The sequence below is a fragment of the Somniosus microcephalus genome, chromosome 4 (assembly GCF_052327205.1).
Source record: "Somniosus microcephalus isolate GS21.2 chromosome 4, FLI_Smic_1.0, whole genome shotgun sequence".
Classification (NCBI taxonomy): Eukaryota; Metazoa; Chordata; class Chondrichthyes; order Squaliformes; family Somniosidae; genus Somniosus; species Somniosus microcephalus.
The window spans coordinates 208897269-208910482 of NC_140990.1; the positions used below are offsets into that span (position 1 = coordinate 208897269).

Genomic DNA, 13214 nt, shown 5'->3' on the forward strand with positions numbered 1-13214 from the left:
TTTTGCAATTCTTGCAAGTTCCAATACTGATAAGATGAAAAATCTATGTGGAGATTGCATTGTGTCAGGGTAGGAAGTATGATCCTTATTTTTACTGGCTGACCACAACAATAACCACTTTGGTATTTGCTGAGTTTAGAAAAATGCTTTAATAGAATTTTAGATGACTACAGTAAAAAGAGCATTTTAAGAAGTATTTCTGAATCTGTTACAGGGCAAAAACAGCACTGCAGCAATTTCTATCATGAGTAACCAACCTGGTGGGGTCCCATCCGAAGCTCTAAATGGACAGCAGGCGGGAGGTTCAGTGGAAAGCTCACCCCTGACCCTTTTTTGCACAAGTCACCTTGGACTGCAGTTTTTGTGTGCAGTGATTCGTGAAGAAATGTTAGTCATTCAGGAAGAAAAAACAAACAGTGCAGCGGAGAAAGAGATTCAGTCTCAATGTGACTGCTTCCACAAACTACTTGGAGAACAATCGTTCCCCCCTCCTTTTGAGTCCGAAACAAAATCTACTCTTGCTGCAGCTATTTAATGTGTGATCGGTTACTTTCTGAATTTTTTTTTTAAGTAATGTTTTCTACAGATTTTCCAGGGTAGAGTATTGCTTGCTGAATGAAGGCTATACTTGATGTTAAGAATTTACTTACATGGAACACCCAAAAGAGAATGTAATATTTAAACAAAAGTGTGGAAAAAATATAATTTTGGTTGGAAGCTCTATAGAGTTTGTAAAATATTGTATGCATTTGGTGAACCACAATTATCTTTGTTTACTTTGGGACTGCATCTGTTTATAGGCCTACACAGGTAGTGTTCGAAATCTACGTAATATATTCCAACTTTTCATAATCCCAAAGGATTTTCTGAGGGGAAGCGGAACGTGGATGCACTGGTCACTAGCTTTCACATCAAGATCCAGGTATAAATCCAACTCAGGGACAGGCGATGAAGGAATTCCCTCACTCATCCTCTTTGACTTTTTAGTAGCACTTACCTTCTTTCCCTTTGAACATATTACAATTCTGTTCCTCAGCAGAGGCTGAGCTCCAATGGATTGAGTGTTGGTGGTCTTGTCCAATGCACAGTCGACTTGATCGCACTGCTGCTAACTGGACACCTAATTGTACAGTCATGGGATGCCTGGTACTTAGTGCATGGGAAATGGAGAGAATACATAGGGCTGTTCTGAAGTTGAGCAATATTGGTAGATCAGTTTAAGGAAACTCCATGCCATACCTGAGGCACTGTAGTGTGCCCATTATAGTGATGAACCTGATATCTTAGAGCAAGACAAACTGTGTTGAAACTGACTGTGCTTGTATGGTATTTCTGGTATTGCAGCTGTATAAAGGTCATACATCTTCCATATACAAATGGATGCTGCTGCACAAATGACTTGTACATCCCCAAGACTGGCTTTTGCAGTGTTCACTGTGCCATGGCCAGCGCTAACAATGCCAATGGTGGCAGAGTGAAACTTTTACCTTGCACTATCATCCCTTGTCTTCATGAATGCAAAAAAAAATAGCCAATATTGGCATCCATTCAAATGTTCTCATAGTCCAATTAAAAATAAAAACTACACTACATATTTTAGATGGACGTTATATGTAGAAGAATGTTATCTGAATGATACTCCAATAAAACCTGTGTAGGCCAATTGAAAAGAATGCAGATTTTTTGATTTTTGTAGTGTTTTCATTTTAATTGGAATTACACAGTTCGCTCCTATTTGTTAGCTCCTGTTTGTTTTGTTGCTTTTGCTTTTGACCCTTTCAGTTTTCTCCGAATCTTGGCATTTGAATTTTAGCATCTGGCTAGTATTTCGCTGCCGCATAAGGTTTGTTAGTATTTGTATACTATTGGGGTTAACGCAGCAGTACAAAGAGGGGTTTCCCTTCTGGTTCTTAGCAAATAAAAAAAGAAAGCTTTGTAAGGATTTGCATTGAAATTTCCAGTGTTTGTTCATATTTGTGCTGTCTCAGTTGCTGCATGTGTTAGTGCCTGGCTGCTTGCAGCTGTTATCATTATCTCAGCAGGTACTTTTTTTTTAGCAGATTGGACTGTGTACAGAAATATGGATGGAAAAATGCATACAAAGTAATCAAAGGTTGAAATGCTTTCTCTAAGCATGAAGGGTTTGAACATGAAACAATTAAAAAAAATAATAATAATAATCTGAAGAACACTTAAAAAAAAAAAAAAAGTCGTGACCACTACATTTTAAGTACACTCCCAATTGATTGTTTTGATTACATTGCATTTTAAACTGATCTCGTTCAGTTTTTGTACATACCTGCAGCTGATTTGAATAGGTTTCTGCCTTTATACACAGGTATTTTAGCAGCATTGTCTGTGTAATATATTGCGAAGAGACTATCACATTTTTTCTGATGTCATTTTAAGCTCCACTGACGGAAGTCAATTAAATAAAGTGTGGCTTCTTAGGCTGTTTTATATATAACACTGGTTATGATACTTTAGTTATGTCCTATATTAACAAGGGTCTATTGTGATAACAGTATAATGTACTCACATTCATGGTGTCTGTGCAGGAAATTTATATTTTCTTATTAAAAATGATTTTCAGTTAACCTATTCTACAGAATTCAAAGACTCACTTTCCTCTATCAGTCAAGAATTCCTTCTGCTGCTTGTAAACCTTTAAAGAAAAATAATCTATGGACTATTTGCCTGTTGCATGTCATGGCTGTTCTTGTCTGGGGGTGGGGGTGATTGACTTAGTGACATAAATTAGAAGAGTTTCTGGGAATGTCAGTTAGTAAATGCATTGCCAATTGTACTGAGCCATGCAGACCAAGGAAGTCCTAGGCTCAGTTCTCAGTCTATGCTGATTTATCTGTCTCAGCCAGGGGCTTTAATAGGAATGCTTCATTTGATCTCAGTGACCTGGGCTGAGGGTTGGGGAAATCACCTCAGGTTCCTGCTTCTGACTGCTACCTGCAAGAAAATGTGGATGTGAATGCCTAGTGAGAACAGGGTTGTGCTAATTTTTGAATAGTCTACTGTTGCTCGCTGTCCAGGCTCATATATGAAGAATGGGTGGTTAGATGATTTTTAGAAGGGCACCCAATGGCCACCACAAGTCAGTGCCTTTTATGAGAGGAGGATAAAAAAACATTGGGGGTGCGTGGGGAGAAGCAACCTCTGGTAGTGAAATAAAGGGGAGGGGGGAAAACATGCTCACGCTTTACTGGTTGCTCATTCAATTCCATCTGCACGTTGATGCTTCAATCTGTCCTTAAAGCTGTGCTGTCATTTATTGAGGAGTCAGATGATTGGGTAAATTTTGAAAATTAATACTCCTGGCGCAGAGCTGCGCACAGTTGGGGGGAGAAATTTGGCTCTGTAGCGTCTTTTTAGGCACTATGTGGCATCCTAAGGCACTGAAATGGCAGCCAAGATGCATGTGCACTGCCAATGGGAAGTGCGCCGGATGCCATCTTGGTAAAGGGGTTTGCACCTAACGACTGTCCGCAGCATGCAGAGCAGGCAGATTATGACGTCAATCGGTGCGCAACACTGATCTGATGCCAGGGCTGCCATTTTCGAACCCCACACTCCAGTCTATGCCCTGACGTAACCTCGCACAGCTGAACATGATGTTAAACGGCATGAAGGACCCCCGCCACCAGCACTATTTAAAGGGATCATAAACTATTTACAGGTTAGTTGCTGGATTATTTCTTCTGGCTGCTGGTGCAATTGTATTCCTTTTTGGAGCTTTACTAGATTTGCCTAAAGTTTCAGTAGTGTGCAGGGAGTGGTCTGGCTGGTGCTGAAGTACTATTTTGTTGATTTAAAAGCTTGTGCTGAAACAAGTTGCTTCCAGACATGGATGGCCTAGTAGGCCTTCCCCTTGGAATTGAGCATGATGGGAGAATGAAGAGAGGCCACACAGAGCAGGACAAGCTGCTAGAAGAGGGAGGAGGAGGAGAAGGGTTCTCAGCTGGAGGCCACATCTGCCGAAGGTCTTTAGGGAGCAATTCTCCTATCTCAACTTCAGCGTTCAGTGAGGACCAATGCATGAGAGGTCTTTGCTTCACTAAAGAGGTTGTGACTGAAATCTGCCAACTGCTGCAGCCACAACTGCAACCTCAAAACAGGGCAAGGACCGCATTGCCTGTGGCTGTCACGGTGACTGTGGCTCTGAACTTTTATGCACTTGTCTCCTTCCAGGCTGCTGCTGGAGATATAAGCAACATCTCGCAGTTTGCAGCACACTGCTGCATAAGGGAGGTTACTGAGGTTCTCTATACAAGAGAAACATAGTAACCTCATTCCCTCTTGCCAGAGGAAAGTAGGTAGAGTGAGCGCGAAGGTTTTCATGGATTGCAGGCTTCCCCATGGTACAGGGTGCCATTGTCTGCACGCATATTGCTTTGCGTGCGCCTCATCTGAACTCTGCTATTTTCATGAACCGAAAGTGATTCTACAATGTGCAGCTGGTGTGTGAGCACAAGCAACTCATCATGCAGGTGAATGCCTCTTATGCTGGCAGCTGTCATGATTCTGCGGCAGTCCTCTGTGCCACCTGTATTTCAACCATCACAGCAAGTCAAAGGCTGGCTAATGGGTGATGAGAGTTATCCACTTATGACATGGGTCTAGAACCGATACGCACGTGCACAGCAGGCATACAGTGAGAGCCTTGCTGCAACAAGGAACATTATAGAGCACACCATTGTCATGCTCGAGCAACGATTCCGCTGCCTGGACTGCTCTGGAGGAGCACTGCAGCACTCAACTGAGCGGGTCTCAAGATTTGTGGTAGTATGCTGCAAAACCTGGCCATTGAGGGAACAGCCCTTGCCATTACTTATCAGGTAAGAAGCTGAGAAGGAGGAAGTAGAGGAGCAGGAAGGGGAGGGTACAACGTAGACGGCCCCTTTCTGCCCAAGCTTTATGTGATGAAATAATTAATGAGCAACACCAGTAACCTCAACCAAAACTCCCTATTCACCAATGGTTCCACGCTCCTTACCTTTCCCCTCTCTCTGACCATCACATCATCCTCTTTCCCACAGCACAAAAATAAAAATCACCAGAAAATGTACATTCCAATCAAAATTTATAAATTCAATCATGACATAATGCATACAAAAATAAGTTAATCACCCTCGTGCATTCCTGTCTTCCGTTTTCCTTTGCCTGTTCTAGTGCTCCTACGAGGTGCTGCAGCACGGGTGATGGAAGGCTGCTGACCTTCAATTGAGGAGACTGCAGATGGCCTTGGAGGGTAACCTCGAGCAGCTCTGGATCGATAGGGTCGGGCTTCAGATTGCACCATTTTGGCCTGGGCTGCAGCAGTCTGGGCTGGCTGGCTGACGGTCAACAGTAAGAGCATTGGTGGAATGGCAGGGGTGGGAGCACGAATGTTGTATTCCTCAGAGGGGAAAGCAGGTTCATGCTCCATGGAGCCACTGCCACTCACCCGGGGCGGTGCCTGAGCAATCCTACTGATGTGTTGGAGGACAGATTGGACTGCTGTGACACCTTGGAAGCCCCTTAAGAACATAAGAATTAGGAGCAGGAGTAGGCCATTTGGCCCCTTGAGCCTGTTCCTCCATTCAGTAAGATCATGGCTGATCTTTGACCTCAACTCTACTTTTCTGCCCTATCCCCATATCCTTTGATTCCACTGGAGTCCAAAAATCTATCTCTCTCAGCATTGACAGCACTTTGGGGCAGAGAATTCCAAAGATTCACAACCCTTTGAGTGAAGAAATTCCTCCTCATCTCAGGCTTAAAAGGCTGGCTCCTTATCCTGAGACTATGCCCCCTAGTTCTAGACACTCCAGCCAGGGGAAACAATCTTTCAGCATCTACCCTGTCAATCCCCCTCAGATTCTTATGTTTCAATGAGATCACCCCTCATTCTTCTAAACTCCAGAGGGTATAGGCTCAATCTCTCCTCGGAGGACAACTCTCACATTCCAGGGATCAATCTAGTGAATCTTCGTTTCACCGCCTCTAAGGCAACGATATCCTTCCTTAAACCAGGAGACCAAAACTGTGCACAGTACTCCAGGTGTGATCTCACCAGAGCCCTGTAGAATTGTAGCAAGACTTCCTTACTCTTGTACTCCAACCCTCTAGTAATTAAGGCCTACATGCTATTTGTCTTCTTAATTGCTTGCTGTAACTTCGTGCTAACTCTGTTTCTTGTACTGGAACACCCAAATCTCAATACCAACATTTATAGTTTCTCACCATTTTAAAAAATATTCTGTTTTTCTATTCTTCCTACCAAAGTGAATAACCTCACATTTCCCCACATAATATTCCATCTGCCAACTTATTGCCCACTCACTTAACCTGTCTATATCCCTTTGCAGGCTCTTTGCGTCTTCCTCACATCTTACTTTTCCACCTAGCTTTGTATCGTCAGCAAACTTGGATACATTACACTCGATTCCTTCATCCAAGTCATTAATATAGATTGTAAATAGCTGAGGCCCAAGCACTGATCTGTGGCACTCCACTAGTTATAGCCTGCCGATCTGAAAATGACCCATTTATTCCCTACTCTCTGTTTTCTGTCCATTAACCAATCCTTTATCCGTGCGAATACCTTGCCCCCAACCCCATGTGCCCTTATCTTGCTTAACAACCTTTTATGTGGCACCTTATCAAATCCCTTTTGCAAATATACTACATGCACTAGTTCCCCTTTATCTATCCTGCTAGTTACATCCTCAAAAACTCTAATAAATTTGTCAAACACAATTTCCCTTTCATTAAAACCATGTTGACTCTTTCTAATCATATTATGATTTTTAAGTACCCTGTTACCACTTCCTTAATAATGGATTCCAGCATTTTCCCAATGACTGATGTCAGGCTAACTGGCCTGTAGTTCCTGATTTTCTCTCTCCCTCCTTTCTTGAATAGCGGGGTTACATTTGCTACATTCCAATCCACTGGGACCATTCCTGAATTTAGGGAATTTTGGAAGATCACAACCTATGCATTCACGATCTCTGCAGCCACCTCTTTTAGAACCCTAGGATGTAGGCTATCCGGTCCAGGGGATTTGTTGGCTATTAGTTCAGGAAACCAGGATGTAGAAGCGGTTTGGGTAGAAATGAGAAATAAAGGCAAGAAGTCACTTCAGGGAGTGGTGTACAGGCCCCCTAACAGTAACCACATGGTAGGATGGAGTATAAAGGAAGAAATAATGGGAGTTTGTCAGAAGGGTACGGCAATAATCATGGGGGATTTTAATCTGCACATAGACTGGAAAAATCAGATGGGCAAAGGTAGCCTAGATAAGTTCATGGAATGTTTTCGGGATAGTTTCTTAAAACAACACGTTCTGGAGCCAACCAGAGCAGGCTATACCAAACCTGGTATTGTGCAATGAGATAGGATTAATTAATGTCCTCATAGTGAAGGCGCCCCTAGGTAGCAGCGATCATAATATGATTGAATTTTACATTCAGTTTGAGAGAGAGAAGAGTGGGTCCAAGACTAATATTTTAAACTTAAATAAGGGCAATTATGAGGGCATGAAAGCAGAGCTAGCTAAAGTGAACTGGCAAATTAGGTTAAGGGATAGGTCAATAGAGTTGCAGTGGCAGATATTTAAGGGGATATTTCAAAATACATAGAATATATATATTCCAACAATAAAGAAAAATTCCAAGGGGAGGACCCACCATCTGTGGTTAACTAAAAAAGTTAAAGATAGTATTAAACTTAAAGAAAAAGCATATAATTGTGCAAAGATGGGTGGCAGGTCAGAAGATTGAACAGAATATAAAAAACAGCAAAGAATGACTAAAGATTAATAAGGAGAGAAAAATTAGAGTACAAGAGAAAGCTAGCTAGCAATATTAAAAACAGATAGTAAGAGTTTCTATAGATATTTAAAAAAGAGTTAACAAAGTGAGCATTGGTCCTATAAAAAGTGAGTCTGGGGAATTAATAATGGAAAATAAGGAGATGGCAGTTGAATTGAACAGGTATTTTGCATCGGTCTTCACTATAAAGGATACAAGTAACATCCCAAAAATCGCTGTAAATCAGGAAATGGAAGGGAGGGAGGAATTCAAGAAAATTATAATCAGGGGAGTGGTACTGAGCAAATTGTAGGAGCTGCGGGCTGACAAGTCCCCAGGTCCTGATGGACTTCATCCTAGGATCTTAAAAGAAGTGGCTAGTGAGATAGTTGATGCATTGGTTTAATTTTCCAAAATTCCCTAGATTTGGGGAAGGTTCCATTAGATTGGAAAATAGCGAATGTAACTCCTTTATTCAAAAAGGGAGACAGAAAGCAAGAAACTACAGGCCAGTTAGCTTAACATCTGTCCTAGGGAAGACGTTAGAAGCTATTATTAAAGACATAATGTCAAAAGTAATCGGGCAGAGTCAACATGGTTTTGTGAAAGGGAAATCATGTTTAACCAATTTATTGGAGTTCTTTGAGGAAGTAACATGTGCTGTGGATGAAGGGGAACCAGTGGATGTACAGTACTTGGATTTCCAGAAGGCATTTGATAAGGTGCCACATCAAAGATTATTGTGGAAAATAAAAGCTCATGGTGTAGGGGGTAACATTTTGGCATGGATAGAAGATTGGCTCGCTAACAGGAAACAGAGTAGGCATAATGGGTCTTTTTCTGATTGGCAAGATGTAACAAGTGCTGTGCCACAGGGATCAGTGCTTGGGGCCTCAACTTTTTACAATTTATATAAATGACTTGGATGAAGGGACCGAAGGTATGGTTGCTAAATTTGCTGATGACACAAAGATAGATAGGAAAGTAAATTGTGAAGAGGACATGAGGCTACAAAGGGATATAGATAGGTTAAGTGAGTGAGCAAAGATCTGGCAAATGGAGTATAATGTGGGAAAATGTGAAGTTGTCCATTTTGGCAGGAAGAATAAAACAAATATTATCTAAATGGTGAGAGATTGCAGAGCTCTGCGATGCAGAGGGATCTGGGTGTCCTAGTGCATGAATCGCAAACGGTTACTATGCAGGTACAGCAAGTAATTAGGCAAGCTAATAGAATGTTATTGTTTATTGCGAGGGGAATTGAATACAAAAGTAGGGAGGTTATGCTTCAGTTGTACAGGGCATTGGTGAGACCACATCTGGAGTACTATGTACAGTATTGGTCTCCTTATTTAAGGAAGGATGTAAATGTGCTGGAAGCAGTTCAGAGAAGGTTTACTAAACTAATACCTGGAATGGGTGGGTTGTCTTACGAGGAAAAGTTGGACAGGCTAGGCTTGTATCCGCTGCAGTTTAGAAGAGTAAGAGGTGACTTGATTGAAACATATAGATCCTGAGGGGTCTGGACAGGGTGGATGTGGAGAGGATGTTTCCTCTTGTGGGAGAATCTAGAACTAGGGGTCACTGTTTAAAAATAAGGGGTCGCCCATTTAAGACAGAGATGAGGAGAATTTTTTCTCAGGGTCGTGAGTCTTTGGAACTCTCTTCCTCAGAGGGCGGTGGAAGCAGAGTCTTTGAACTTTTAAGGCAGAGGTAGATAGATTCTTGGTAAGCAAGTGGGTGAAAAGTTACTGAGGGTAGGCGGGAACGTGGAGTAATCGGATTAGCCATGATCTTATTGAATGGCGGAGCAGGCTCGAAGGGCTGAGTGGCCTATACCTGCTCTGTTCGTATGTTAGTCCCATTAGTTTCTCGAGTACTTTTTCTCTACTCATAATTACTTTAAGTTCCTCACTCTTATTAGCCCCTTGGTTCCCCACTATTTTTGGTATACTTTTTGTCTTTTGTGAAGACAGATACAACATACTTGTTTGAAGCCTCTGTCATTTCCTTGTTCCTCAATATAATTTCTCCTGTCTCTGCCTCTAAGGGACCAACGTTTACTTTTGCTATTCCCTTCCTTTTTACATACTTGTATAGAAGCTCTAACAATCTGTGTTTATATTTCTTGCTCGTTTACTCTCATTCTATTACTCCTTTTTATCAATTTTTTGGTTATCCTTTGCTGGTTTCTAAAGCTCTCCCAATCCTCAGGCTTTGCAACATTATAAACCTCTTTTAATCTAATGCTATCCTTAACTTCTTTAGTTAGCTATGGATGGATCACTTTTCCCATGGAGTTTTTATTTCTCAATGGAATGTATATTCGTTGAGAATTTTGGAATATTTCTTTAAATGTTTGCCACTGCTTATCTACTTCATACCTTTAAATCTAAATTCCCAATCTACCTCAGCCAGCTCGCCCCTCATTCCTACGTAATTGGCTTTGTTTAAGTTTAAGACTCTAGTGTCTGACTTAAGAATGTCACTTTCAAAGCAATGTGAAGTTCTATCAAATTATCACTTTCCTTGAGGATCCTTTACTATAAGTTTACTAATTAACCCTGTCTCATTACACAAAACAAGATCTAAAATAGCCTGTTCACTGCTTGGTTCCATGACGTATTGTTCTAGGAAACTGTCTCGAGTACATCCCATGAACTCGTCCTCCAGACTACCCTTGCCAATTTGATTTGCCCAACCTATATGCAGATTAAAGTCCCCCACGATTATTGTATTACCTTTGCTACAAGCTCCTATTATTTCTTGATTAATACTCTGTCCAACGGCATAGCTACTGTTAGGGGGCCAATAAACTACTCCCACCACTGTTTTCTGCCCTTTGTTATTTCTTATCACCACCCATACTGATTCTACTTCCTGATCTTCCGAGCCAAGATCCTTTCTCGCTACTGTCCTTATTTCATCCTTAATTATCAGGGCTAACCAACCCCCCCCCCCCCCCCCCCCCGTTCCAGTCTGCCTGCCTTTTTGATAAATGGTATCGAGGGCCACAATGGCAGCAAATCTGAGCTTGCAAGGTAGCAATCGGCGCGTCCCCTACAGCACTTAGACCTTTGATGAAAGCTGTTTGTGCTGCAATGGAAGCTGTGAAATCGCCCATCAGATGCTGCATCGTGGTGGGTTCCACAGGTGTGCTGATGATGGTGACCACCCGTTCCATATTGGAAAGGATGGGCTCCAAGCTCTGCGCAAAGACCTGTGCTACGTTGGTGCTGGACTCCTCCATGCTCCTTGACATTAAGCGCAGGCTTTCTGGCAGCCTTTCCAGTGCATCACGCATTTGGTTATGTAAACACATCAGCCTTCATCTGTAGTTTGGCCCATCAAAGTCCTCATCTGAGTCCTCTGCAGCAGAATTAGTGTGCGACCTTGCCCTATGGTGAGCTGGCACCTGCGCTATTCTCCCCCCCCCCCCCCCCCCCCCCCCCAATCCTAGCTCCTGCCCACTTGTACCACAAGCAGATCCGTCCTATATCCTAGCCTTCAAAATATGTGCAGTGTCAGTATTGGAGTTGGTAGCTGCGATTGCACGATTGAGTGACAGTGTCTTTTCATTTTCACACTCATCTTCCTCTTTCTTCACTAACTGGGAAGGTTCCAGTTCATCAGTATTTGAAATGAAAATGGGCTAAGAGTTGGGTTGTGGGGAGGGGAGAGGAGAAAATAAATCTATGTGCTTACACCATCTGTAGCTTGTGAGTCAGAAGAGATTGAGGGATGAGGGAGAAGTGGAATGAGAGAAGGAGGATTGGTTATGCAGATACCCTCATCAATCGCTTCAGCCCTGTCAGTGACCCCGACCTCAGCGATGCCCGTTCCCATGATAGTCAGCACTGTCTACTCTATGGGTGTTAAAACATGCAGGCACCCTTGTCCTCCTCCAGTTCTTTGCTGTTGCCTGCTGTTATGTACCACCTCCTCCTGCAAGAAAGAGGGAAGTGCGTCAGTGAGTGTCCTGCAATATGTTTGGGTGATGTGGCTGTCGAGGTTGAATAGCTGCCAATGCGTGCAAGCTGAGTTGTGGGTGCGAGGCTTGCAACAGTGCTAAGTGTGAGAGGGTGAGGTAATGCATATGAATTGGGTTGAGTACTGATTGATGGGGGTGGAGTGAATGGAGCAGTGGCTGAGGCTAGTGGTGCAGTTAATAGGATATGCCATTTGAAATGAACTCGCTCACATTAACAACTCGTGAGAGATCGTTAAACTTTTTCTAGTATTGCATCCATGTTCTTGGAACAACACTCCTGGCATTGACAACAACAACTTCTATTTATATAGCACCTTTAATGTATTTAAACATCCCATGGCACTTCACATGAGGGTTATAAAACAAAATTTGACAGCCCTATATAAGGAGATATTAGGGCAGAAGTGGTAGGCTTTAAAGAGCGTCTTAAATGAGAAAAGAGAGGTGGAGAGGTTTAGGGAGGAAATTCCACAGCCTAGGACCTTGGCAGCTGAAGGCATGGTCACCAATGGTGGAGCAATTGAAATTGGGTATGCTCAAGAGGCCAGAATTAGAGGAGCGCAGGTATCTTGTAGTGTTGTGGGGCTGGAGGAGATTACAGAGATAGGGAGGGGTGAGGCCATGGAGGGATTTGAAAACGAGAGTAAAAATGTTTAAATCACCGCGTTGCTTAACCGGGAGCCAATGTAGGTGGGTGAGCGGGACTTGGTGTGAGTTAGGACATGGGCAGCAGTGTTTTGGTGACCTCAAATTTACAGAGGATAGAACGTGGAACTTCGCTCCTTCTTTCCACCTCTTCATAGAAACATAGAAGATAGGAGCAGGAGTAGGCCATTCGGCCCTTCGAGCCTGCTCTGCCATTCAACGAGATCATGGCTGATCATCCAAACCCTAGCACCCGGTCCCTACACCGACAGCCATCCCACACAAGCCCTATCCCTGTAACCCCACATATTTAATCCCCCTAACACTAAGGGCCAATTTTTTATCATGGCCAATCAACCTAACCCGCACATCTTCCATCAAGACCTCCTGTGTAGTGTCTGAAAACCTTTGTGCATGCTCTTGCGTGTTCTGCCAAAGCTTCTATAGGTATGTAAAAAGGAAAAGATTAGTGAAAGTAAATGTGGGTCCCTTGCAGGCTGAGACAGGAGAAATTATAATAGGGAATAAGGAAATGGCAGAGAAATTAAACAAATACTTTGGGCCCGATTTTCTGAATCGTGCGGGAAATTTTCGGGTTCCCGAATGTCTGGTTCCGACCCGAAAAAAAAAAATGGGTCAGCCAGCTGCACGCAATTTTCCCTCAAGTAGCCAATTAAGTTCCAGTGTGTGGACAGCCTTGCTAATTGTCCATTTCCAGTCAGAAAGCCCCACAGTATGATGTCATAATTCGTGGTGCTTTCAAGGTCCAC

General features: G+C 42.8%; 1 protein-coding gene across 2 annotated transcripts in view; it reads left to right on the top strand.

Annotated features, from left to right (window-relative positions):
• The window catches only part of armc8 (armadillo repeat containing 8), a 135690-nt gene extending 133087 nt beyond the window's left edge, over positions 1 to 2603 (top strand). For both annotated transcript variants that reach the window (XM_085985776.1, XM_085985775.1), the window contains exon 22: positions 215 to 2603. In XM_085985776.1, coding sequence (XP_085841902.1) covers positions 215 to 248 — 34 coding nt within the window. In that variant the 3' untranslated portion in view covers positions 249 to 2603. The remainder of the gene's footprint in view (positions 1 to 214) is intronic.
• The last annotated feature ends 10611 nt before the right edge of the window (positions 2604 to 13214 follow it).